The 25692-nt window shown below is 40.1% G+C and overlaps 1 protein-coding gene across 1 annotated transcript; it reads left to right on the top strand.

Annotated features, from left to right (window-relative positions):
- Positions 1-983: 983 nt before the first annotated feature.
- fastkd5 (FAST kinase domains 5) lies at positions 984-6685 on the top strand. The gene is made up of 2 exons (XM_080477990.1): positions 984-1044; positions 4041-6685. The coding sequence occupies exon 2, from the start codon at positions 4053-4055 to the stop codon at positions 6441-6443; it is 2391 nt and encodes a 796-aa protein (XP_080334116.1). The 5' UTR covers positions 984-1044; positions 4041-4052; the 3' UTR covers positions 6444-6685.
- Positions 6686-25692: the final 19007 nt, after the last annotated feature.

Below are 25692 nucleotides of genomic sequence, written 5' to 3'. Positions count from 1 at the left end.
AAGCTTTCAATTATTGTCCAAGTCCATAAAACAAGAATAGGCAAGATCCAGAATAAAGTTGTGTAAAAAACGAATGTGCTCTTTTTTATGATTAAAAGGTATTTTTTCAAACATGAATTATTATTTCATCAATTGCCTTATGAGTAAAAAAAAATTGGTTTCATTATAAGATTATATTATTTAAATTGCATATTGTTTCTTTCAAGAACACACAATGTTGTGTGCATGCTTATATTAGGCAAGGCTTTATTTTCATAGTTTCATTCAGACACAGAGCAATTCACAGTGCTTTACAAGGAAATCAAGAAAATACATTAGAACGAGGCAATTGAGGCTCTTAATCTTAAGTGATTAAGATTATGGAAAAACGTGAAAAAACCTGATTTAAAGTATGTCAGCAATCCACAGTGTTCAGGAAGTTTGTTCCACAGATGAGGAGCATAGGAACTAAAAGCTGCTTTACATTGTTTGCTTCTGACTCTGGGAACATTTGTTCTTGAGGAGCTCAACGGTCTGGGTGTTAAATCTAAGATGTATTTAGGTCTGAGACCATTCAAAGCTTTATAGAGCGGAAGTAAGATTTTGAAGTTAATATCAAACGAAATGTTACGTATGTTTCCTCCGATTAAACCCCAACAACAAAGTAGAACTTGTCAAGCGGTTTGTTTTTATATCGTGGTTCGCATTTTCTTCACACTTGAGCCTACCAGGATGCCGTAGGTCACACACTGTTCAGTAATGGCTGCACTATCCGGAAGTTGGAGTACACTTTCACAATAAAACACCACAACCCCGACACGACACTTTTATCCTCATATAATTTACAACGTAATGATGCCATTGAACGTGTTTGATCATGCCTACATTTTTATACAAGTAATTACAACAATCTTAGCTGTTTCTTTCCAACAGAATTTGTATCCATTAACTTAACACATTATGTTGATTTTATTCTGACAACGAAAATAATTTCCCTTGCGGACGCGGTGTCGAGTCTTGAATGTGCGAATAAGTGCATGCCTTTTCTCAATATCCCTGGGAAAGGTGAGTTAAACGACCTCATTAAACCTAGACTTGTGTTCATCTTATTACAAGTTAGATCACTTGTGCAGGATAGCTCGGGATTTGTTTGACGTTAATCTGACTTTACCAGCAGCCCTTTCCTCTTTTAACACGTGACTGCTCATTTCTAGGTTTAAAAACTGCAACGAGACTCAAATGTCATTATAGTTTAAACAGTCGGGGACGAACTCATGAGTTTAACTTGACACGGGGCATTATATATCGTTATTTTGATCACGGCAACAACATCAGCTGGATTAAAAGTGTTGCACTGTCATCATTTAGCTTTTTCAGTCATTTGCAGATGAGAGTGGACTAAAAGGCATAATCTGATGTCTCATCTCATATTACTGTACTGGGATATAAGTGGAACACTTTGCATTGTATAATTCACAGTTGATTTCTTAAAATAATAGTTTAAAGATATGCCTAAGGCCGTTGTGTACTCGTTAAAGTGATTATAATTAAATATATCATTCAGAACCTACCCCAAAGCCTTATTTGTTGACTCTTGCTCAAAGTTAGGAGTAAAATGAACTTGTTGGCTTGGTAAATTGAGGTTAATCTACAGCTGAATAGAGCCAGTATTAAATAATGATTTGAAATGTACACACCAATGTAAAACCAGGAAGGGCAACTAACACATTCAAATAGATGTTAGACAGCAATGACTTGATTCTGAAGATAATCCATCAGTCTTTATCTTATTGCCCATAAATAAATCTTAAGTCTCTCTAAATCAGTGATCATCGACACTTTGAAAACTGAAGTCTACTTCAGTGGTACCAAATAATACAAACTGGCACTTGTTACAATACTGATACATACAAAAATCTAAAGTTGTACTCTTCAGCTTTAATAATGATACCTATTTCTGTATGGAATGAGGGTCAGACAGCAATGTTTTTAACATGGTACGACACATTTCAAAGCTTTATTTTGTGTTCAGGTCAATTTAACAGATTTCTGTGTTTTATTATAGCAGAAATAACAATTATCTAAAAAACTGAGCTGAAGTACTACATCCTTATCTGACAGATACACTCACAGGAGAGCCTGTTTTACCTGTGTGAAATCCTTTCGTCACATTAAACTTTTATCTGTCAGTATATGAGGATTTTTTTGAGGCCTTGCGTGGAATTCATTGGCGTGGTTGCACCATGGCAGGGCGATGTATTGTATGTTAGGCTCCCGATTACATATTTGATGTCCACTATAGTGAGGAGGACAGAGGTCAGGAAACTGAGAGTGAGGATGGATAAGAGGTGTAGTCTGTGTGTGCCACGAGATGTAAATACAAGCAAGACATGCCATGAATGCCATAAATATACTGTACGGTAATTGCAAGAAACATGCAACAGCCTGAACATACCGTCCAAAATGTGAATGAGAAAAAACACCATTGAATTTTGAATGAACCTGCTCCACCAAGCTGAGCTTGAATTGAGCATTCTTTTTTTTCTCTTATCAGGCAAAACGTCACCCGACAGACTGATGAACATTGTAATATTACCAATCTTCTGGGTTGTTCTTTGATGTATTAATACATTTATTTTCATTATAATTGTTAGGTGTAGTTTTGGGACAATCCTCCTCGCCCCTCCATTTATTTTTTTTAAATCAATTTTTTCAAAATTTTGAAAGAGCACATTTGTATATTTTGTTCAAAATGACACCTTTCCTGTTTTTGTACAAATTAGAACTTTGGTGACATTTTGTCAGAAGTTAAGCGCTTTCACATTTTCTAAACTATGTTGTTTGTGCTAATCATTACTTTTTGAAAATGTCCAGTGAGCTTCTTGAAAAGGTTCCTGCAGACTAAGGTCCAGCTGACACCGCAATGGCTTCTCCTCTCCTTGATGGCTCTTAACAGTTTTATATCCTCACCAATCTGGCGTCGTAAACACCTCTGCCTTCTGTAGACCTATAACCAGTTGGACCATAATGTTTCCTATAACAACTAACCAAGGATTGTCATTGGGTTTTATTTACCTTTGAAAATTCTCAGTAACTGTACTGCTACTTTGCCGGCTTCATTTATCTGTTGGACCTCAGAATATAAAGGCACTCACAGTGTATATTGCCCGTTAAAACCTTTTTGAATTGAACAAAATCACAAGTTTAAGTTGCCTTAAGATGACTGACAGTTTTTTTTAACCCTTACACAATTTGACAATTCATTTGTCGTTGTCCAGACGGTGTTTAATATAGTTAAATTTTGGATTCTGGGCAGGAAGAAGCTGCTACAATGTCTTTGTAACAGTTTTAGGCTTGTGTTAAAAATAATAATAAAAACAAAAAACATTCCGTTTATTTATTACAACATAATCATCTCATTGTACATTTCCCGAGAGAAACCCAACAGATCCACATGAGCAGCAGGAGCGATGCTAGGAAAGAGAAAAACTTCATTATATCAGGAAGAAAACTGCAGAACCAGACTCCCAGGTGGAGAGTTTTAGCTGTTCCATTTGGGGTTTGGTGCTATTAAGAGAAAAAAGGATATGGCAGAGGCCGAGAGAAACAAATAAGTTCACATCAGACAGTATGCTAATCCGCTCTCTGCAGATGCGATGAGAGTGTGAGGTATGAGATCATTAGCTTCCACTTCCATTGTCGGAGGTCCTGCAGGAAGATGCAGAGAGAGAGAGAGTGGACAGGATGGAGAGACTACAGACTGTTGGTGACATGTACGAGTGACACAGGGATATGTGGAGACAGATTGAGAAAAGAGAGCAGCTCTGCAGTCTAAACCTAGAGCAGCCTAATTAGAACATGGTCCGAGTTGGCCTGAACTCGCGATCACTGTAAGTTTTATTAAAAAGAGTTAAATGTGTGGGACTTGCCTTAGCCTCCCTAACTCACACTGGGAGCTGGTTCCACATGAGAGAGGCCTGACAATTGAAAGATTGAGAATGTATGTGAGCATGTCTTTGATGGAGCTCTTTTCTGCTTTTGTGTCTGTTCCCTCCTTTCAGTCTGGCACTTCGATGGCTGCCTGCGTGCTGTATCGTAGGGCTTCGAGACTACGCCACCTCCCAGGCTTGAGAAGGGGTTTTGCCCGGGCTCAACACACGCTTCCTAAAACAGAGGATGATCCCGACGATCGGGGCGAAAAGGGAGGAATTCTGAAACGCCAAGACGTCGCTGTTCAAGGTGCTTACAAGCTCCATTATCGCCCGTCGTCCTATTACATGTGGAATTCCTCAGCCTCCCACAGCAAAGCAGATAATGAAGAGGATGAACAGTGTCTTTCCTCCCACACACCTTCTTACTGGCAGCAGAGCAACTGTTACAGTGTGAGTTGCTCTCGACATCTCTACAGCACAAAAAACACCCTACTTGATTTAACTTTCAACAAAGGTGCCGAAGCCAGCGTCACTTCTGTACCTCGCCACCACAAACAGCCCATACCACCGGATGTTCGAGTAGACTCGCGTGCCTTCCTGAAATGCCGCCAGGAGTATGCCTCTGTGAGCCATGACCGCGCCCAGCGGCCTAATCCGATCCAATGGGAAGATGCTGTGCGAGTGTTGGACAAAGTGGGCGTTCTAAAGAGTAGCCTGACACCGTCTGATGTCTCCTTCTTCCTCGCGGAGCTCAGTAGGTTGCACCCTACCAAGATGGCGTCATTAAGGCGCGATCAACATTTCATCGTGCTCCTCCGGTACACAGTGGAACGCCTTTCTCTCTTCACGCACCTTCAACTGCTGGAGGTGCTGCGATCGTTTGTGCGGCTGGACATGCCGTCAGACCACACCGTGCTTGAGGTGCATGAGGCTGAGTTGCGTCGTCGAGCCAAACAAATGACTCTGCATGAGTTGATGTTAGCCGCTGACTTGTGGCGCTGCATAGGGAAGCAGGTGCCTCAGTTCTTACAGCACCTTTATGACTCAGTTCAACTACATCTGGAACAAGTGGGACTCCCTGAATTGGTCCAGTTGATATATATAATGGGAGAAAGTAGGCAGTGCCAAAAAGACTTGATTCGTCCAATAGAGCACCTTCTCATGTGTCATTCACAACAACTGCACCCGGAGGAGGTTGGCACGATATGCTTAGGGCTCTTCAAATCTCAAACATCGATTTCTGAAGGTACAGCGAAACAGATTGTTGATAAGGCGTGCTCTGTTGTGAAGGATTTGAGTGACTTGGCTCTTGTGAATGTGCTGAAATACCAGCGTTTCAGTTACCTGTATCACAAGGCGTGGCTCGAGGCGATGGCTCTGGAAGTTCCTCAGCGGGCCCACAGGATGGGTGTCAAGGGCCTGATGCACGTAGCCCTGACCTGTTCAGCACTCCACTACAGGAATGATGACATCCTTTCTGCTATTGCTGAGAGAGTGCCTTTGCTAGTACCACACTGCAGGATTAAAGACACATGCAAATTCCTGTGGGCCTTTGGCCAATTAGGATTTCCCCCGACGCAGAGCCCTGGCTTCTATCCGAGTCTCATCGAAGCCCTGAGGCAGAGCAAAGCTGAACTCCAACGATATCCGGAGCATCTGCTCACCGGCCTTCTAGGTTTGGCTTTTGTCTCTCAGTTCCCAGAGGACCTTATTGCCTTGGCCTTGAGCCCCGACTTTGTCAACGTAGCACTGAAAAACACACAGCTTGAGCTGAAAAAAGACTTTTCCACATTGGATGAAGCTGTAGCTCTGGAGTTGCCGCAGTGGACTGGACCACGGTTAGGGAGTGACCTGAAGGAAGAGGTGAAAGAAATGCTGTGGAGGTTTGCTCAGTCAGACGTGTGCCAGAAACCTGAGGTAGTGGAGGCCGAGTCAGCTCTGCGGGACCTGCTTGGAGGAGAAGAATTTGTTTGTAAGCGAATGATCCTGCCTCACACTCGCTCCATCGACCTGGAGGTACATCTGAGTCCTACTGGAAAACCGCTTCCTGTCAACAAAGAAGCTCCACAAGACGGTCCGGCAGCAATGCCTTCCAAAAAGAGTTGGGGGAAATTTAATATGGGCGTAACTATAACAGATGATCTTTTATCACAGCTTGTTAAAACCAAAATCACTGCAGCTACTTCTTCAGTAGACAAGCCTGTGTCCCTGCACAGATTACAGCCTGATGAAGGCGGACGACTGTTTGACTCAGTGCTCGATCTGACCAGTGGCATCCCACAACCCCCCATCAAACCCCAAAAGACGGATTCCAAAGACATTGTCAAGGTTGCTGTCCAGGTATGGACCAGGAACCATTTTTGCATCCACTCACCGCAGTTGTTGGGACTCCATGCAATGAAGAAACGACACTTGAAGATGTCAGGCTTCAGGGTTGTGGAGCTCCAACCACACGAGTGGTTTCCATTGCTGAGGAAAAGCCGGACTGAGAAGCTCTCGTATTTACACTGCAAAATCTACGACACTCTTTAAAGAACTGTTAGGCCTTCCAGAGCCCAATAAGATGACAGAAAGATTGACTGCATTTCTAACTGTGCCGACTTTTGATATTTTCTTTCAGTTTCTTTGCAAAATGCAAAAACGCAGTTCACATGATCTCCACCCATGGTTGGATTTTATTTTATTTTTTTGATGCGTTTACTTCTAAGTATATTTCATGAAATGTAAACGTTAAAATGTGTATTTTCAAGAAGGTAAATAAATGACAAGCGGTGATATGATTGAGCTTGCATTTTGTTTTACTTCCTATTCCTCCATGTTAGTTTTGCTGTTGGCCTCATTGAGGTTATGTTCTGTAACTGAATAACCGAAAGACTGAGTTGATGAAGTTGCACGTCACACACTTCGACCAAAGGGCTGCCAAAAGATTGGTCACAATTGAATTGAGATATTTGCCTGTAAAGCAGAGTTTGTTCATTACCAAGTTCAGAGAGGCTCACGTTCTTTGTGTCTTCGCTCTGGCGGGTTCAATTGAATGTAATTAGCTACATTCCTGCTTCAACTGTGGGCTACGGCTCCGCAGTGCATTTTATTTCCAACAATGTTTTCCATTTCAGACATAATACAGAGGAGCTTTTTCCCCCCCTCATGTTCCAGGCAAAATTGGCATCCACGCCGGTGAAGTTGCTCATACATTTTGAACAGCTTTTTTTTTTCTTTTTTTTTTAAAAGGCAGGTGTGACAGTGGCTTCAAAAACTCATTCAACGTTTTAGGCTCCCATGAGTTTTTGATGATCAGGCTATTCCAAAGCCCCGTGGGAAGTGAAATTGATGTTATTGTCAGGCCTACCTTTATACAATATCAGTCTCCACGTTTTGAGGAAAAGAAAGAAGCAAATAGTACCAATGTGTTTTTCACAGAGGGATCTTATGACACAGCAAAATGAGTATAATATATCCATTGAGTCATCCATCCTTCATCCAGCTTCAGGGTCGCGGGGCACCGCAGCCGAACCCAGCTCACTGTGGGTGAAGGCGGAGGGCCCTGTGGACAGGTCGCCAGTCCTTCACAGGTAAAAACACAGGGCTTGACCAGTAACATGATGGCATACTCCAACTGTTCCTCTTTCATTTACTGCGAAAAGGTTCTCCATCTGTACCTCATGTTCTCTGTTTGAAATTTGTTTCATCCAAAAATTGTAATTAATGAATTGACTTTGAGCTCTATTTGGCGGATCTGCTGAAAGATCTGACATTCTGTCAGTCAGTGTGTCTTTTTCAGGCCAGTGTTGACAAAATGCATGTTTTTACTAACTCATTCACTCAACACTGCTTTGATGTTTCTATTATTCCGTTATGGTTTTGAGTAAAACAGTGCATCCCTAGTTAATTCATTGTAAAGAGCAGTTACATTATTTATCCTCTTCATATATAATTATACTATTTATCCTGTGCTGGAGTGGATCTCCACTGGGCTGTATGTTTGACAGTCATGGACCAATTCTTAGAGAGACATTTTTGCTCTGAAAGTCATGCGTATCTCTCATTAAACTACCGCAACATGAATAGGATTGGTCATACAGTTGCAGAGTGTTTTTCTCTGTATCTTCTGAGGTGGAAAGATGTTGTTTGTATTATTTCTCTGACACTTTATTGTCAGGATACTCTTCTGTAAGCATGACTGAACATGGAGTGGTGCAACAATAGCAGAGTTACATCAGTTGGGTGCCAAACAGATGTGTATTTTTATTGTCTTGAGCTGTCAGAATCGCGTCACGTTTGCATCTTGTAATTGTGTATGTGAGTGTTGCCGTGAATACAATGTAGTCAAGACATCCCTGAGACGCATCCCACCAACAAAATATTAATAAGATGTGCACCTTTCTGCAGAGTTTAAAATGTCAACAATACATTGGACATAAAAAAAGGACAAGTAGACGTACTTGTATTCCCTTTGTGGAATGGCACAGCTCAGGCAGGATCAAACATGTTGTTGGTGTTCACGGTTTATTGGTGTGCGTATAAACGTGTAGCTTTCTGCACCGGGAGAAAACGTGTTTTACTGTCTGTCATATCCAGTTCTATAGGCACACAGGCAGGTTATCCTTGAGAAAGACGGGTTTAGACCTTTGAGGTAAGGACTCGCTACAGGTGCGCTGTATTCCTCCTATAAATGTTTCTCCTTTCCCGACCTCCCTTTCTCCTTCTCTTTGTGTCCCTGAAAATGATGTCAGTGCTTTAATCTTGCCAACTGTCCTAATACCGAAGAAAACAAGCAGCGTCAAGGTTTTGTTTGTCGGAGACGCCATCCAGGACAGAAAAACGAGAACAATCCTGCTGGGTAGAATTACAGCAATAAAGTTCAGAAACAAGAAGCACTGCTGAAAGTGGAGTTTCTTATAATCTTCACTTTTACTACTTAGAGAGTCAAAGTAAAAAGCTATATGCAAAAAGGTTAAAGCTGTAAATGTATACAGTCAACCCGAGCTGCACGTACTTCATAGCTCTTTGCTGACGATGCAAAGTCGGAATAAAGTCCAAATTCTAAAGAGAGTGCATTTAAAATATTTATATTTTGGAGCGAGGCGCTCTTTCTTCGCCTCTGTTATTTCCTTTAAGTCACCTCCTGCTGAGACACCAGTGATGTAAAAGGGAGGGATGGAAAAAGAGCAGAAAAGACAAATTCACTCACCTCTACATCTGTCCACATGTGTGGGAGTGCTTGATGGTCCTCAGGGGGAGGCGGTGGAAGCTGGAGGGAAAAGGGTCATTTACGCTGCTGTGTTGACATTTCTCCCTGATCAGAATAAATGAGACCAGGCTGGATCCAGAGAGGTGGGTGGCTGGTTGTCATGCTTTACTCAGGATTGGCCAGCAGGGGGAGAACTCCTCTTACATATTGACATGAGCACTCAGTTTGACGACAGTCTTGTGTCCCCTCGATATGTTATTTTTATTTTGTGGAAACCACTGTGATGTACATGAAAGATGTGCATCACATAGATCAGGTAAAAGATCAGTTTTATGGATCTGATTAAATTGTCGGAGGGAAGTGTTTTGTCAATATTGCAGTGTATTCAACTATGTAATGAATTTGTGGAGCCACTCCAGAATAAACATAAACACATTTCAAAGGGTTAGTGCATTTTCAACGGGTGGAAAACAGTCAATAAATACCTCCTCTATTCTTTACAGATCTGAAAAACTATAAAAAAAGAATTCACATTGGGGCACTTTCAAGTCAGTGCCATCCCTGCAGCTACAAATTTCACACTTCTGGGTGTGCAGGAAAGCTGCTTTTGAAGTTGAGATGATTCAGTTTCTCATTTAGCACCATTTTCTTTGGATTCATGCACATCTCACTGGATTGGAAGAGAAATCCCTCGCCCCTATATTGGGGCGGGGGGGTTGCATATTATATTTTCAGGTTGGTGCAAACATGTTTAGGGAATAGGGACTTCCTGTATACCATGTATATGTGACTTGAATAATGGGAATGATTTTCGGCTTAGATTGGATCATTGTGCGTCTTGTTTTTGGCGTAATCTGAGGTGCTAAATGTTCATGTATTTGTCACGTCTCACCGATGACAAGGAATTCATTGAGCTATTAAGTCGATGTAAACACAAGCAAGTCAAGAACAGAGAATAATCAGGCTCAATAATTAGGCTTAGACGCTTTTTTTTCTAAACGTGACCAGTATTTCACCAGCTAATGGAGGAGCCTCTGATAGAGTGAATGCTCTCTCAGTAATCCCCGTCTTATTTGCATTTCAATTCTTTTTCCTTTCTCAGCCTGGAAACTAATCCAGTGCCGTCTGAATGTGGCCTAAGCTTGCATCAACATTTCTTAAGTTATCTCAACGTAGAGATAGTAGTGTCTGTCTGCTATAATTCTTTCATTTAGCTCATTGTATAAACAGACAAATCCTGGTGTCACGTTTTCTTTAAACACCGGGATGCAGCACCTGTATTGCTGCTTGTCATTACTTCAACTTGCACTTGGCTCGCTTGATGCTCAGAAGTGAAGGGAATAGGTGTGGATTAGCCAGATATATGCAAAGAATTCTGCCCGAAGTGTTACGTTAAATTATCCCATCACAGTTTTGCAGCATGTTGGCACTAACTACTGACAGCGTTTTGAGTGTTTCTGTATCACTTCCTCTCAGCACCGCTTCCTTTCTGACCTCTTCAGTGGCATTCAATAGTGTGAGTGTGTGAGAGTGCATGTGTGTCTTTGCTTTTAAGATTCCACACACACACAGACTGTGCTTAACCAGCTGCTCCAGGGACACGACTGATAGGGAGCGTTTGCATTCAGCACTTGTCTTGGCTGCCATTGATACACCTTAAAAAAAAAAAACTAAAACAAGTTAATAGTTTGCTGCTTGAGTCTTCATCTATTAGGAGATGAACCTTCCCATCTTAAGGACACATTGGATTTCACTGGATTCAGATTAGTTTTCCCAAGTAAAGGGAAAAAAAGAGAATACCCGTCAGGCTCTGCTGCTGAAGCTTTAGTGTCAGAATGAAGAAATATGACCGAGCAGGGATGATGCTGTTGCAGCATTTGATATGACAAACACTTGGAGTGCAAATATTTCTGTATGGACATTTTTCTTCCTTTCCATGTACAGTGGCTGTAGTTAGTTCATGCTTTTCCAAGAAACATTAGCAACTGACCCGTGAAGATCCCTCATGACTCAGAGGCACATTAGGGAGCGAAAGCTGAACAAAAAAAATGCAGTAATTATAATAATATCACTAGTAATAATGACTAACTTGGTAATACAGTTCACAAGTTCATCAGAAATAAATATTTACAAATGAGAAATCCTTGTAATTAAAGCATATGCTGCTTCAATTAAAAAAACAAACAAAAAAAAAACCCTCCATCATACAGCAGGGACTATTTTTAGTACGCTTGTAGAGGATGAAGTTACTGTGGAGAGCGCTGCCATGTTTTCAATGCTAATTAACAATACGTGTCTTCATCCCTGTGTGAGATGAGCTCAACATGACACTTGTGCAAGTAACAGTATTGCGTAACCACATTTCTGTCCGTCCACTCATTATGTGGTCACTCAAATCAGTCAGCCCAAAGCAGGAGTGATGTGAGCTCACTGAGCACAGTGGAGATGTGCAGCAGTTACTGTAATATGCTCCCAACGTGGCATTTGCAAAAGAGGTCACGCCACTATAAAAATCCATGATAGTGCACATGCTGCCTGCTGTGTCAGAAGACATGTCAAGGTCAGTTTTTCATAGCTTCACTTCTCCATAAAAAGGCACATATACCACTTTAAGTGATCTCGCAGGTTATACAGTATGTTTGGTCTTACCTATTTATACATTTTCATCCAAATAAATGCTCTTGTAAGGCTTAGAGTGGGATTTAAATGAGCTCACCACACACTGGTTCCTGCTGAAATGATGTATAGCTATATATTTTGGATGTGACACAGAGCTCATTGCCAGAGAAAATGTTTGTCTTTTTAATAAAACAACTAAGCCGAGCTCCCAGCCGTTTCCAACGAGAAACCACAGGTAGCTACAGGACTGAAATCTAAGTTCCTCTAATTTATAAACTGCATTCAATTACTTTGTATGTAATGAATACGTTATCCGCTGTGCTCACCAGCTTGTTACTGACTGTATCTGTCTGCCATTTTGGCACAAGCAGGTAGTGCACAGCTGCCCGCTGCTGCAGCTGGAAACTAAGCTGAGGTGAGATGTGGGTGAGGTGAACGTTGCAGGAGTTTTTCACAGAGCAAAGAGGAGCTGCAAACAGAATTATATTAATCTGGAAACTGAAAAAACTGGAAACATTTTGCATGCATCTCTCCAACAAGTGATGTCAGATCACATGTGAACATCAAACAAATATTAAATTATTCTTGTGTTGTGAGTGGGTGGAGAAAATACAAACTACATAAAGGACATGCAATCAAAATATACCGAGAGGCATCTCCATGCAAGATCCTGGGGAAAAAAAAAACATCTTTGAAAGCATCAGATGGGCGAATAGACCAAATTATTCTTTTCATGAATTTTCCAATGCATTAAAGTATTCTCTTTTAAACATTTGAGCTTGAACACTTTCAGCAACAGCTGAGTCACTGCACTAAAAGTTGGGTTTGACGTATATCAGGATCCGGGGTTGCTTGTTCTGCAGGATGGGCGAAGATGAGTAACAGCTGCAGTGAACAGAACAGGAGCTGCAATTTGGCATGGATCACTGACATCTTTATTTTGAGTACATTAGGCAAAAGCTCAGTGCACCAGAAGCACGAGTAGAAACACACAGCACTTGCTGGTTTTGAAATGAGCGTGTAGGAGTGTGAGGCGTCATGGGAAGAGGGCAGCGACATGACTGTGGAAGTAAAAAATGTCCAGAAACAAATTGAACAACATGACATTTGACAGCCATTAATAATGTGTTAGCAGTGATATGTTATCCCTGTTTAAAAAATGGAGACATACTGTATATCAATATTAAGTGTGAATTTAATGTAATAAGTAAAATTCTATGTCACATGAATGTTACATAACACACTACTGTATATTTTAATAGTTCTAGTTGAAACGCTCCATATCTGAATGTTAGATATAGGGCAGTGAAGTTATTCTCCTTCCCTTCTGTGTTTTAGGTTTTGGTTTACAAACAGTTTTTATACATTTCTGTCAATATCTCATTACTCTTAAGATGTGAAGTGTATTTGAAGGGAAATTTCATACATGCTATTTACATGTGTCTGCTATGAAACGATAGCGCTGTTAGTCAGACAACCATAAAACGCAAAACATAGTCTCAACCACACCTCTGATTCTGGCAGTAGCACTAGTAAGTGATCACTAATATGAGATTATAATGCTGATACAAGCAGTTCAGGTTTTAATGTTGTTACTTCTGCCATAGATGAAAACTGCTGTGGAGCTGCTGTCTCTATGTTGTGAGGTTTCACATTAGCATTTGTGTCCTAATCATCACTTTTTTTTACGTTTAGTTTTTACTGGACGAGGAGCCCTTTGTTACTCCTACAGCATCCCAAAGATAATCCGACTATAAGTACCATAAATATGAGCATGTGATGTATTTGCCACCCAAAAAAAAACAAAAAACAAGATAGTTTACTTTAATGAGGGTATCAACTCTCCGGTTTTATTGTTGTTTCCTCCCATTGTCATTAATTCATTGTCTTTTTTTCCCTCCAACTATACTGCTATTATGCAAAAAGTGGATCACCTTTGTAGAGGAGCTGGACTGATTGACTCAAGCACACCAGAATAATGAGCCTCCACCACCATTTGACTCCCAACTAACTACAGCAGATCTTAATGAGTGACTCAGTAATTAGACTGATCCACACTGTGCTGACAGCTCAGTCGTGTCACACAAAACTGCAGGAACGGTGCTATATGCACATTGTTAAGATACTACAAATTTTTTACTGAGGAACTATTCAAATACCCATTTTAAGTAACTCAAAATGCAGTTACTGTTAAACCTGATATTGATGCAGTTTTTCATTTTATATTTTGTATTGCTTTGTGTATGTGCATATGTGCATGCATGTCACCCAAGCATATTATCAATCAGCCATAATCATAGCTGAAATGTTGAGGTCGGAAAACTCACTACGATGTACAAATGTGCTCAAGTTTCAACAACTGAATGATTCTGGGTGAAGTTCCATGTATTTTGTTTGTTTCATCCTTGAAGTGAGCAGCAGAGATAAAACTCTATCATTACTGGACTTGCAGGCCACAACGTAAGCTAGTTAACTCTACCTCAGACTCTAGGTGGCACAATTAATACAGTTTTTCCTGCTATGAAGTTACACTCCACAAATAACAGCTAAAATATATCATTAGAATTAATTAAATCAATTAAGTGATTAACATGATTTTAGTGTAACAAGTGAAAAAGATTTTTGCCTGCATGTGCTAAAGCTGCATGTGCCCTGCAGATCTCAATGCTCAATTCAAATTCTTTTGACGAGGTCAGATTTATTTATTGTGACTATAATTTGAATGCAAACTGAAAGCTAGCGCTATGAATAATGTTGAACCGGTGTTGAATTTTCAACCATGGCCGACGCCATTCCTCGTGATTCAACTGCAACGTAACGAGTCGGTTGTTTTATTTGACGATTTTAGATTGAAGCAATGTCATTCAATCATGCTAATTCAGCCATCGTCTACTTGGTAGTCGACGTGTCAGTTGCACTCAGTGTGTGTCTATGGAAATACATATCACAAAAAGGGAGCACAGATTTTCAGGATGCTTCTCCCTCTGTCCAGTAGAATCATGTGGATGCAGTGTTTTGTCCATTGTTTAGATGTGATCCCGCCTCTGGCGCAGAATTGGGACGCCTGACTGATTTCAATGACTGAAAAGTCAGATGAAATGCGACCTGACTTTTCAGACTGAGGTTGCTTGGAAAAACATCAGATATGTGTCTGATTTAGGTCCGCATATAAACTTGGCCTGGATCTAAAATATATAAAAAAAAAGACTTTTTGGGGTTTTTTTTCTCCCCAGACTGTCAAAAAAAGGTTAGAAATGTTTCAGAAGGATTCTGGAAAAGCCCAAATCGGGCTTGTTTCTGGTAAGCAAGGCTTCGTACAGTGTTGTAGTCTCACAGCGTATTTCCTGACAGCCTCTGAAACACAGAAACCATGTCCGAACAACTCTTTATATTATATCTCCAATAGCTGTGTGGGTTTTGTTTTTTTTCTTGGTCTATTCCTGCCTAATCTTCCATTCTGGCTGTAATTCTTTCTTATAGTTTACAACTAATTCAAAAGACACTCGGTCCCCAAATTATAATCACTGTAAAACACCACAAATGAAAGACTGAATGGCTCTTCGCCTCTTATCTGAATTTCTTCAGTAAACAGACATATGGGACTATATTTATTGCTGGCAGTTGAAAATCTCAGGACACGCAGTTCCTTCATTGGGCAAAATTAAAATGTAGTCATGCCATGAAACCAAATATAGGCCCTCGGAAACAGAAGGAAAAATGCCACAAAGAGGTGATGCAAGATTGCAACATCGGGAACTAGAACAAACATTCAACCATGAAAGTTGATGTAAGATGTGAAAAGCTGTTTCTTTTTTTTTCTCCGTTTCCAGCTTCAATTGATCTGCTGTCAAGTTGTTTTCACAGAAAACAAGTCAAAATCTGCTTCAAGAAATAGAACTGTGCATTATCTTTTAGTGGTGCGCTAAACATTGTCGTAAAGCTAACCCCAGAGCTGGAACTGAACTCGTCCATATGCCTTTAGATGCACAAGAAAAGTCTCTATTTCAGAGAGCAATTACACCCAAGTAACCCTGGTAGATCAATTGAAAGTGTTAACAGTTGCGTCGTGATTAATTACATTGAAGGATCGGGCATTGAGATGTGAGAGAGGGGTAATTACTGAGACAGAGGAGCACACCGGCAGACACGTATGCGCGCACACGTCTGGAAACACAACACCTGGTGCCATCGGAGAATGAACTGTTCCCGCTATAATCTACTGTATCAACAATAAGCATGCTGGGGAAGGCAGTTGATGATCCAGTTCGAGAAATTTAAAATCTTTCCACTGTTCCTACTTCTGTTTATGAATAAGTGATGGCTTTTACAGAGCATTCACATTGCCCTGACATTGGAAAACATTGTGCTCTGCTGCACATTATTCAGGAACATTCTCATTTCATGACCTTGGTGGTATGTGAGGAAGAGGAGGATCTGATCTGTGACAGCATGTTGTTTCATCTGAGAGTGATCACAATTGGATGGAATGGTCCATTTCCGACACGCATTTTTCTTATTATTCCCCATCAAGCAATGATTGATGGTTAAAGTGGAAAACAAGCAGTTATTTTTTTCTTTTTCGGCGTGTTACAGTAGGTGTCAAGGTGTACGACTCGCTGTGAAAAGAATTTAAAAAATTGTACTCTGTTATCAAAAGGCCAGAGTGGGCTGTAAATAAAAGAAACTGCCAAAAGGGATAGGACAAATGTCAGGGCACAGAAAGAGGAGAGGAAAAATTGCGAGAAAAGAATCACATTCAAAACATAAATTGAAAAACAGGAGCTATTTTAAGGTGCCCAGAAATGTCAAGTCTCTTTTTAAAAAAAAAAAAAACTATCTTGTTGTGTGCAGACATAGTTTCTGTGTGAGTGAAGGACATTATTTTTGTTTTGCTCCTTCACCCCACTGTGTGTGCACATTGTGAGTCAGTGCAGCTCACTACAGTTTCTCTCAGAGCCCCACGTTTAATGGATTTGACTGTATAAAAATCCAATGGGGTTGACCTCATTCCTGAGAATTGATGCATTATGGGACCTTCTGATCAGAAGAGGTTTTTTTTGATAATTTCGGGCTTTGTGGCTTAATGCTTATCAACATATCCTGATGCTGATTAGGCTCCGTTCCTGCTTTAATCCGGACAACTTAATTATACAGGAGATGTCAGACTTCCAAGGGCGCTCTTACTCTGAGTACGGTAAAGCCGAGCGTGCATATTTGATGTTGTCACCATCCTGTAATAAAGAATTTCTGCCTCTTGAGAGGGGCATAAGGACATACATGCAAAGTAAATGTGATTTATACATACATGCATGAAAAAAAGTCTCACGTTTAAAGATTGATCATTTGTACCAGATACATCCTGGTAAAATATTTTTGCAGTGAGACCTTTGGCAGCCTCTTTCCAGCAATATTGAAGTTTAATATACTGCATGATATCTTAATATCATTTTATTATACAGCCCACACTTTCCGGCAGCACGGCTTCGTATTAATCTGGGGCCAATAAAATACTACGCACTACTACAAAAATGGTTCTTACAGGTACTTACGTCTTGGAATAGTGGAAGAAAACAAGACTCCTGGGAACATGAAAGCAACCATGAGAATTGGCTCTTCTAAGTTGAAGCGGTGCAGCAGATAACAGCTATCTACTGGCGGCAGTGCAGGGAAGCAAAGCCGGAGTTTTTCTAAAATGTTTTGTAAGTGATGAAATATAGAACAACTTGGTTCTTACTGTCTAAAAATGACTGGTTAAGAAACAAAAGTAAAAACTGTTTTGATAGTACAGTTAGCGTGTCTCAGTCTATTGTGTTGAGCACTTGAGAGAATATCCTTGCCTTCATTCTGTTCCCTTCTCTGGCTGCGGTTGTTTGCACATTCTCCCTTTGCATGCATTGGTACCCTTGTTCTACGCAGTAAAAAAAAGTTTCGGGACTCTGGGACTATAGCCACTCATCTGAATCAGCCTGTCTGTCTTTTTCATCTCTTTTTTTCTGTCTTTTTCTGTCCATTCCCAACTGTCTCTGCCTACTTATGTCTGTCTGTTTTCCAGACTGTGATGAGCTGGAAGCCCGAGTGCACTTTCCTTATATCAACTCCAGCCCCTGCGACTGGAGGTTGGAGACATCCAAAGGCAAAAGTGCAAAATGTTCTCAAATTTAACCTAGAAAACAATGTTTTTATTCTCCCAGAACAAGCCTGTTATTTTCAGAAGTATTATCAGTAGCAGGTCTTCTTCCCTGCTGCCTGCCAGTTGTGTGAGTTCATGTTTCTGTAGCAGCCCAGGCCGGTCAAAGCAAACAATGGTGCTAGAGGGGGGTGCTTTTGCATTTTCTGTGTGCTTTGTAGTCACCATAGGTTATCTTACACGCTTGGCAGGAGCAGCTGGGGGGGGGGGGGGAGTAATTAGTTGGGTTGCAGTCTGCAAACCGTATCACTAAATTCCTTTAATCCTGCACACTGGTGCTTTAAAATAATAATTACTAGGCCCTTCTCTTTCTGTTACCCATCTAGCTATTGCTTAAAGGAACCCACAACAAAAAACATTTTTAATAGAACAAAAAAAAAGAAAAAAAAAAAGAAAGAAAAGGCAATCTGTTGCTAAATAATCCCCCAAAAATACATGAGGAAGCAATGAATCGACAAACCAGAAGAGAGAAGGCTCTGACCAGCAATGCAGTAGGCTTCTGGATCTGGGGGATTCCACTAAATTAAAATCAAACCTGCAAACCATCACGAGCCAAAATTGAAAACAGGAATTACAGCGACTCCCAACTCAAACTTTAATCACTAAACAAAACCACAACAAGATTAGGGTTTATTTGTGGAGGATGACAACACCAGTCCTCTTTCTCAGGGTTTATAGTGCATGTGACAAACAATCCAGCACAGGAGTGGAAGACATGTGGGGGCACACATTCATTACAAGTGAATAAGCAGGCGATGTATTATTTGATAAATACATTAGTGCATTTTGTGACTGTCCCAGAAAAACAATATCTACAATCCTAACAATATATTGGAATGGAATGCCTATATTGTGATTATACCACGTATAACAAAAGCCACTACTTTCACAGTACAAAATATAAGAAGAATAGTGCAAAATAACAAAATCAAACATAAAAAAGGGCTGCATGATGGTGTAGTGGTTACCACTTTCAAAGGTTTCACTATCCGTTGTTCCAATGTGGACTTCAGCAGTCTGTTTGCATGTTCTTGTTGAGGAAGGGTTTTTCTCATGCACTCTGTGGTTTCATCCCACAGTCCAACAGCACGCGCCTGAGGTTTGTTGGTGTCTCTAAATTGCCTGTAGGTGTGTTATTGTCTGTCTCTCTCTGGATCGACCCCAGCCTCCGCGATCCTAAGTGGGCACGCATGGATGGATGACTTACAATTACACTTTGAGTTTGAGTTATAGGAAAAAAAACGGGATGTAACATGTTACAAAGTTACCTTGCAAGCTGAGGTCTTTATGTACCTTGCTGCTGACATCTGCAGCTATCACAGCAGGCGCTTGTTTGAGAAAAAGATCACCTTGATTAATGTAACCAATATACTTTTGTCCTAATAATAAACCTGCAGTGTGACCATGAAAGAAGTGGTATAAGTTGCTATAGCAACCAACCTTTTCCCTGCTGGACTGTTTTCCTGTGAGTGGATGTTGCTTTGATGTGGTCGCCGGTGGCTAGGTGAGGAGTTTAACTGTGTTATAACCATTGGGAAAATCCTCCCGGTGGGAATAAGAACCTGTCAAGATTGCAGTCGACACGCTGATGAAAGAGAGAAAACAGTAATGTGATCTGTTCTTATAGAGTCTGGGTTATTCAATTTCACTCTATTGAAAGAACAGAGGGGCAAAGAAAAGTCATGTTGGTCTCTTTCGTTTGTAATTTATTGAATTTTTTTTTGCATGTTAACTGTATTCTGAATTTTCCTGAATTTAAACGCACCATAAATATGCATGTACGACTCTACACCAACTCAGGTATTTTCAAATATGCAGGATACGTGATAAATTATTAACAGACATTGTGAAATCCAAAATAGAGTCTTTAAATAATTCATCGAACATTTTCTTGAGTTTCACTCATATTACTATTGTAAACCATTGTGGAGACAGATTTGCTGTCAGACACTGTTAGAGATTAGGTTTTATTTTTGTGTCATTAATTTGTACATCTGTTTAAATCCATTTTAGTTTGCCTGGCTGTATGCGTTATCAACACAAAACCGATCTAAAGGACACAGACACACACACACACACACACACACACACACACACACACACACACACACACACACACACACACACACACACACACACACACACACACACACACACACACACACACACACAAAGGTTTTCACAAAGTCGATGTAAATATCATTTCTGAGGCTTTCCAGTAGGGCAAATCCTTACTTTACAATAATGTGTTGCCACGGGAATAAACTGTATTTACTTCAAGTGTAGCACATCTATGCTTATGAAAGCAAGTTGCATCTTCGGTGAGGAATATACCTACAGGCCTTTTCGTCGTTACACACAGTCACAAATCCAGTCACAGTTAAGCTACTAGTTTGCTCTGATTTTCACCAAATATTATTTAAGATCATGTCAGGTCGTCTCAGCTAAACTATTTCGCCCAGATGTCATTCTTTCTTTTTTAGGTTGCCCTGACTAAGTGATGTGTTGTTTTTGCGTGTCAAGTGTGGATTCACCTCGGTGGCTGGTGCTGATGCTGCAGGAGCAGATGCAGCTGCGTTCAAGATTCTTTAGGGATTGGCTTTGTTCTCTTTGGATGTGTTTTGAACTGCTTTGGTGCTAACCTCAGCTACATGACAATAGTTGTTTGTTTTTAAAGGCCCTTCCTGTTTTCTTTTTGTTTTTTTTTGTCAACTTAAAATTAGGCCAGTATGCGCCACCCTGTACCTTTTTTTTTTAAAACATATATAAAAGAAGTGCTCTTAGCTGAGAAATGGTTAGGAATGTGTAGCAAGACTAATGAATCTGTAAATGACAAAAAACACTGAGGAGTGTTGTTCAACCTGGTCATGTTTCCGATCAGGTGTTTATGAAAGCTTAATGGCTGACTTAAATCATAATTCAATGACACATTTTGAATGGCAATTCAGTTCTCAGGCTGCTGATCAAATCTTCCGGTTCTACAGGGAAAGATCCAAATCATTAGAATTCATTCACTTTGCGCAATGAAGAAAAGGTTTAAGGCAAAATCTGTGAAATAGTTGTGTAAATATTGTAGTCTACTGTGATGCCCTGATGACACTGTCTGCCAATCTTAAAATCAAATTCACAATCCAATGAATATTCACTCCTCATCTATGAGTGTGAAAATCCATATTTCCATCTTCTATATTGCTCACACACACTCACATTCACTCCTACCGATGTTCAGTTAACCTCACATGTATGTTTTCCAACTGTGGGAGGAAACTGGATTACCCATAGAAAACCCACATGAGGTGCCGCCATATTCTGATTACATAAGATAAATACAATGAATGCAATCAGTCAAGATGTAATTGTATCATGCCAGTTGATACAACTCAAAGGGCTTTACAGAATATCCCACAGGTGATAGGAAGAAACAGCTTAACAAAAAAAGAAGCATGAAAACCTTTAAGAATTAAGTGTATCTTAAACTTAATTTAAAAGACCTTTAGGAACACAAGTAAACATATATAACCTTAAAACTATTGACCAAAATGAACCTAGCCTTAAATACCAGATAAAACTATATTTGGATGAAAAATAATGATATAACAGCAGGGTGAGACTCATATTATACAAATATAACACAACTGAAAATAATAGGTTGAGGATTAAAATGGTATTTAAACACCATAATATATAGTTAGATTTTTTTCTTAAGTAAATAGATAATAAATGATATTTGTGATGAAAAGGATTGTTTTCAGCTTTGGTGTAAATGTGTTCACTCTTGCAGTTCCACTCGTTTCCTCAGACAGATTGTTTCTGCGTCTCACATGGTGAGAGCTGAGCGATGCCTCACCAAATGTCTTTGTCCTACATTTAGGGAGCTTCAATAGCGTCACACCCGATGATTTGAGGGGTCATATGGCCCATAAAGTCTCATAAAGTGGGTCAGAAAATCTGATGCAAGACCATGAAGTGCCGATACAATTATAACAACGCTGCATGTCACAGTATTGTAAAAACATTAATGTTGCACAAGCAAGTGGATATTTTGTTCTGCCACTTTTATTTTCTCGATATCTGATAGTGTCAGTTTGCTGAATCCAACAGATGATGTGCATGTCCCACGGGATTCGTTGACATATGACTGAGAAAACATAAAGCTGAGGTTGCGGGCTCTTGTCTGTACAAAGGTTTGAATTTTTCAAAAGGACTTGGCACATTTTTAAGCGGCAATGTGTTGAGATGTTCGTTTTAACATGACGCCTTTCAGATGATTCTGAAGGGTGTCCTTTTTAGTCAAAAAGTAAAACAATCCTTGTCAAAACTGCTGATGTCGTTTCGTGGCTGGCCGGACAAATTTGACATGTCTCCTGGGAAATCTGGGGAATCTTGGCAGTCAACCAACAATAGCCTGTCAATTATCCAGTCAACAGTGAACAACTGAAGTAGTGTCTTACATAAATTGTTATGAGCTTCATCAGTATTACAAGAGCTGACACATCCTGGCAGGAAACCGTCTCAGTCTTTTGGCTTGTTAGGAGCTGTGTAGCAGCACGATACTTAACACAAGGAGGAAGTTGAAAGAAGTGTTTTGATGCTTTTGCCACCAGCCCAGAGTACACAGCCTTCAGCAAATAATGCTTCTCAGTGTTGTTAATGAGGGGAGATATGAATGGTCAAATGTAGTTAATGCTGAAGCATTGGGTTACCACTCTTTGAAGTGCTGCTTTCTGAATATTAATGTTATTCATGACCTATTTGCTACTTTACTTTATGGAAATTCCTGATGGCCTTGTTGCCCTGATGCATTCATCGAGGATTCGAAGATGCTGCTGGCACAACAACAATATTATTAATAAGGGAGAAAATTCGCAAACTTCCTAACAAGAACCAACAGTACGGCAATAAGAGTGGATTCACAGTTGTTTTGGATGTCGGAGCAATTGAGGTAAATGAACATCAAAGTCCAGATCTCATTATATTATAACAAATAAAACCCTGGGTGAAGACATTTGTTTGACAGCTTGTATATGGGAGTATTCCCTGGGGTTCAGAAGATGGTTACCCAACACCCCCACCTTGCCATCTGTCTGGATCCATTGTAGCTGCTTGTAAATCCCACAAGGATACCCACAGAGAAGAGAGACAGAAACACAGAAAAGTGCTTTTAGGAACCATTGCACACTCCCAGGCTGTCACGAGAGTTGAGTATGACATGAGACTCCTGCAATGCCTTGAACTATTTGCTGCTTAAAAAGTTATCTGCAAGTTTGACTATAACACCGTCTGAGTTGCTACCAACTTTCTCTTTGATGTTTGTAATGTGCGCAGATCTCTCCCTGAATGTCCAAGTCACACTGAAAAAAACATGAATAGGATTTAGTCCTTGAGTAACTCTGTGTGATGTGAAGTAGAGTACAACTAGCTGAGGAACATCAGCACAAGAAAAAAAAGAAAAAGAAAAAGGTCATCAGCACAATAAATAAGAGAATTTCTAGAAGGTATTTTCATGTTTCATTGGAGCAGCTTGAAGAGAACATTGATTGAAGTGGACAATAGCCTGTGCCGGACATGCCAGAGGTTTATGTGGTAGTGTTTTGAACTGTGCCCCGTGCTGTGAAATTACTGAACCAGAGCCAAAAGAACACGTGGAGTCGAGGGCCTCAGTTACTTCTCCTGTCACCCCTTGTGTCTCTTCCATCGCAGTGTCCTTGAGCAAGTTACTGAATTCGTAGTGGCTCAGTAGGTGTTGCATCATTTATGTGACAACACACCAGGGTAAAAAAAAATAAACTCTATTCCAAAAAAGATTAACATCTAGATTGCCCTTGCTTGTTTTGCCTAAATGCAGCTTGTGCATCAGTCATAGTCAAACGCGACAAGATTGTTTTTCGAAATTAGAAAATTATCTGTTCCCTCTGCTCCCGCCCTCACCTCAGATTAAATAAAAACAGCGACACGACTTTAGTCTCAGTGGCTAAGGTGCACAACACAAACCATTTAACACACATGGACACGCGTCTGCAGCCACGTGTGCTGCTCCTCCGAGCACAATAGTGAGATAAGACGCTTTGGTGCTGGCTGGTATTTGCTGCACTCTATTTAGAGGGTTATGATTGAGGGTTAGATCAAGTCTTTTTTATTCTGTCCTTAAAAAACTTCATGGAAGAATATTTGAGAAGTGCATCGCTTATGAATAGTGGTCCTGTGCAATTGTGTTTAGAATGAGGTCCGACACATTTCAAAGAAATCTGAAGAAATATTGGATGATCTTGTTACACCGTTTCTTCTTTCTTCTCTGCTCCTATCACTTTCACCAACCGTTATTGAGTTTAATATGTTACACCTTCAGGTTTGTATTCAGTGTTGACTGTCCCATTGGAGCAAGGGTCACATACATTCTTTTTTTTTTTTTTTATTACCTTGAGTGAACCTTTGCATTTAGTGCATGATGTACTTTGAGTTACGACTACAAATGTATGTAAGTTTGGCCACATTAGAAAAAGTCAACATCAAATTAAATGTTTGCATCTCTTTCACAGGGTAAAAATTCTGAGTCAAAACATTGAAATAATGTTTAATTAATTGTGTCTTTTTTGAGCCCAATGAATAATATAATGAAAAATCCAAAAACCTAACTAATCTCAAGCTGAAATATTGCTGCAGTGTTTCTCTTTAGGCTAATGTTGACTACAGCCTGTCACTTCTCATTCCGCATGACTTCTGCATCATTCATGCTTTCTCAAATTCCCCCTCACTGTATGGCTTTTTCACTAATAATTTATCATGCAACTTTGCTCGCAATAAGGTAACTGTAGCTTTCACTGAACTATTGATGCAGGTTTCGTGTTTTAATGTTGTGTTATGTTTACTACTCTGAAAATGAATGTTTTCACTTTGAAAAACCAACTGGGCACGAATGGACCCATGGGTCAGTTGTTGTTTTTTTGTTTTTTTTACCTTGTGGAGCATATGTTGGACACCCCTGCATGGCGGAAGTATATCATTACTTTTACATTAAGAATAGTTTGACCGCTCAAAAATTGTATGTTCACTTTCTATGTGTGTTCTGCCTTCAAATAAGCATGCAGTTCTAAATATCTGAGCAAAGCAACTTTTTCTCTTTAACTTTGAAAATACTTGATCAGATTTACTACTATCTGTCAGGACAAACTAAGCATTCGAATGCTTACAGGCGAGTGGTTAGCCACCTTCCCCCAGCTGTCGGTTTGATTTTAGGAGATGGTCAGGACAGAGTAGGAGGAAATATGCAGCGGTGAAGCAGCGGCTGCATTTAAATTCAGGCTTTCACAGTACATGGGCAATCTGAAATAGTCTCCTCACACATCATAGCACTCCATTCAGCGGCTTCACAGCCAGGAACCAGTTATCTCAGTGAATTTATGGAAAAAGAAAGCAATAAAGATTTTATTAAATTTATTTATTTATTAAAAAAAATCAAAATATTTTTACCTGCAGAAGTCGTTATCCTGCATGTAGGGTTTAAATTGGATGGTCAGTTTTAACTGCAGAACTGCTTGTCTTCTAGAGAAAACTATGTCCCTTTTGTTGTTGCCTCTAATCTTGAGTACACCATTACTATTCAGGAACAGCTGCTTTTATGTTGTGAGATTCGTGTCGCTGCTCTCCCCCTCATCTGAAAGAGGACGCACAAACACTGGCCTTTCAGGTCACATCTTTTTCAAATCACAGAGAGACACTCTTACAGTGGCTCGGGCTGGTGTGTCACATTTATAAATAAATCCGCCATGAAACAAACACAACATGAG

The sequence above is a fragment of the Lipophrys pholis genome (genome assembly GCF_963383615.2).
Source record: "Lipophrys pholis genome assembly, chromosome: 13".
Lineage (NCBI taxonomy): Eukaryota > Metazoa > Chordata > Actinopteri > Blenniiformes > Blenniidae > Lipophrys > Lipophrys pholis.
Note: the sequence above shows the minus strand (reverse complement) of the source record. Positions and strands in the feature narration are given on the sequence as shown.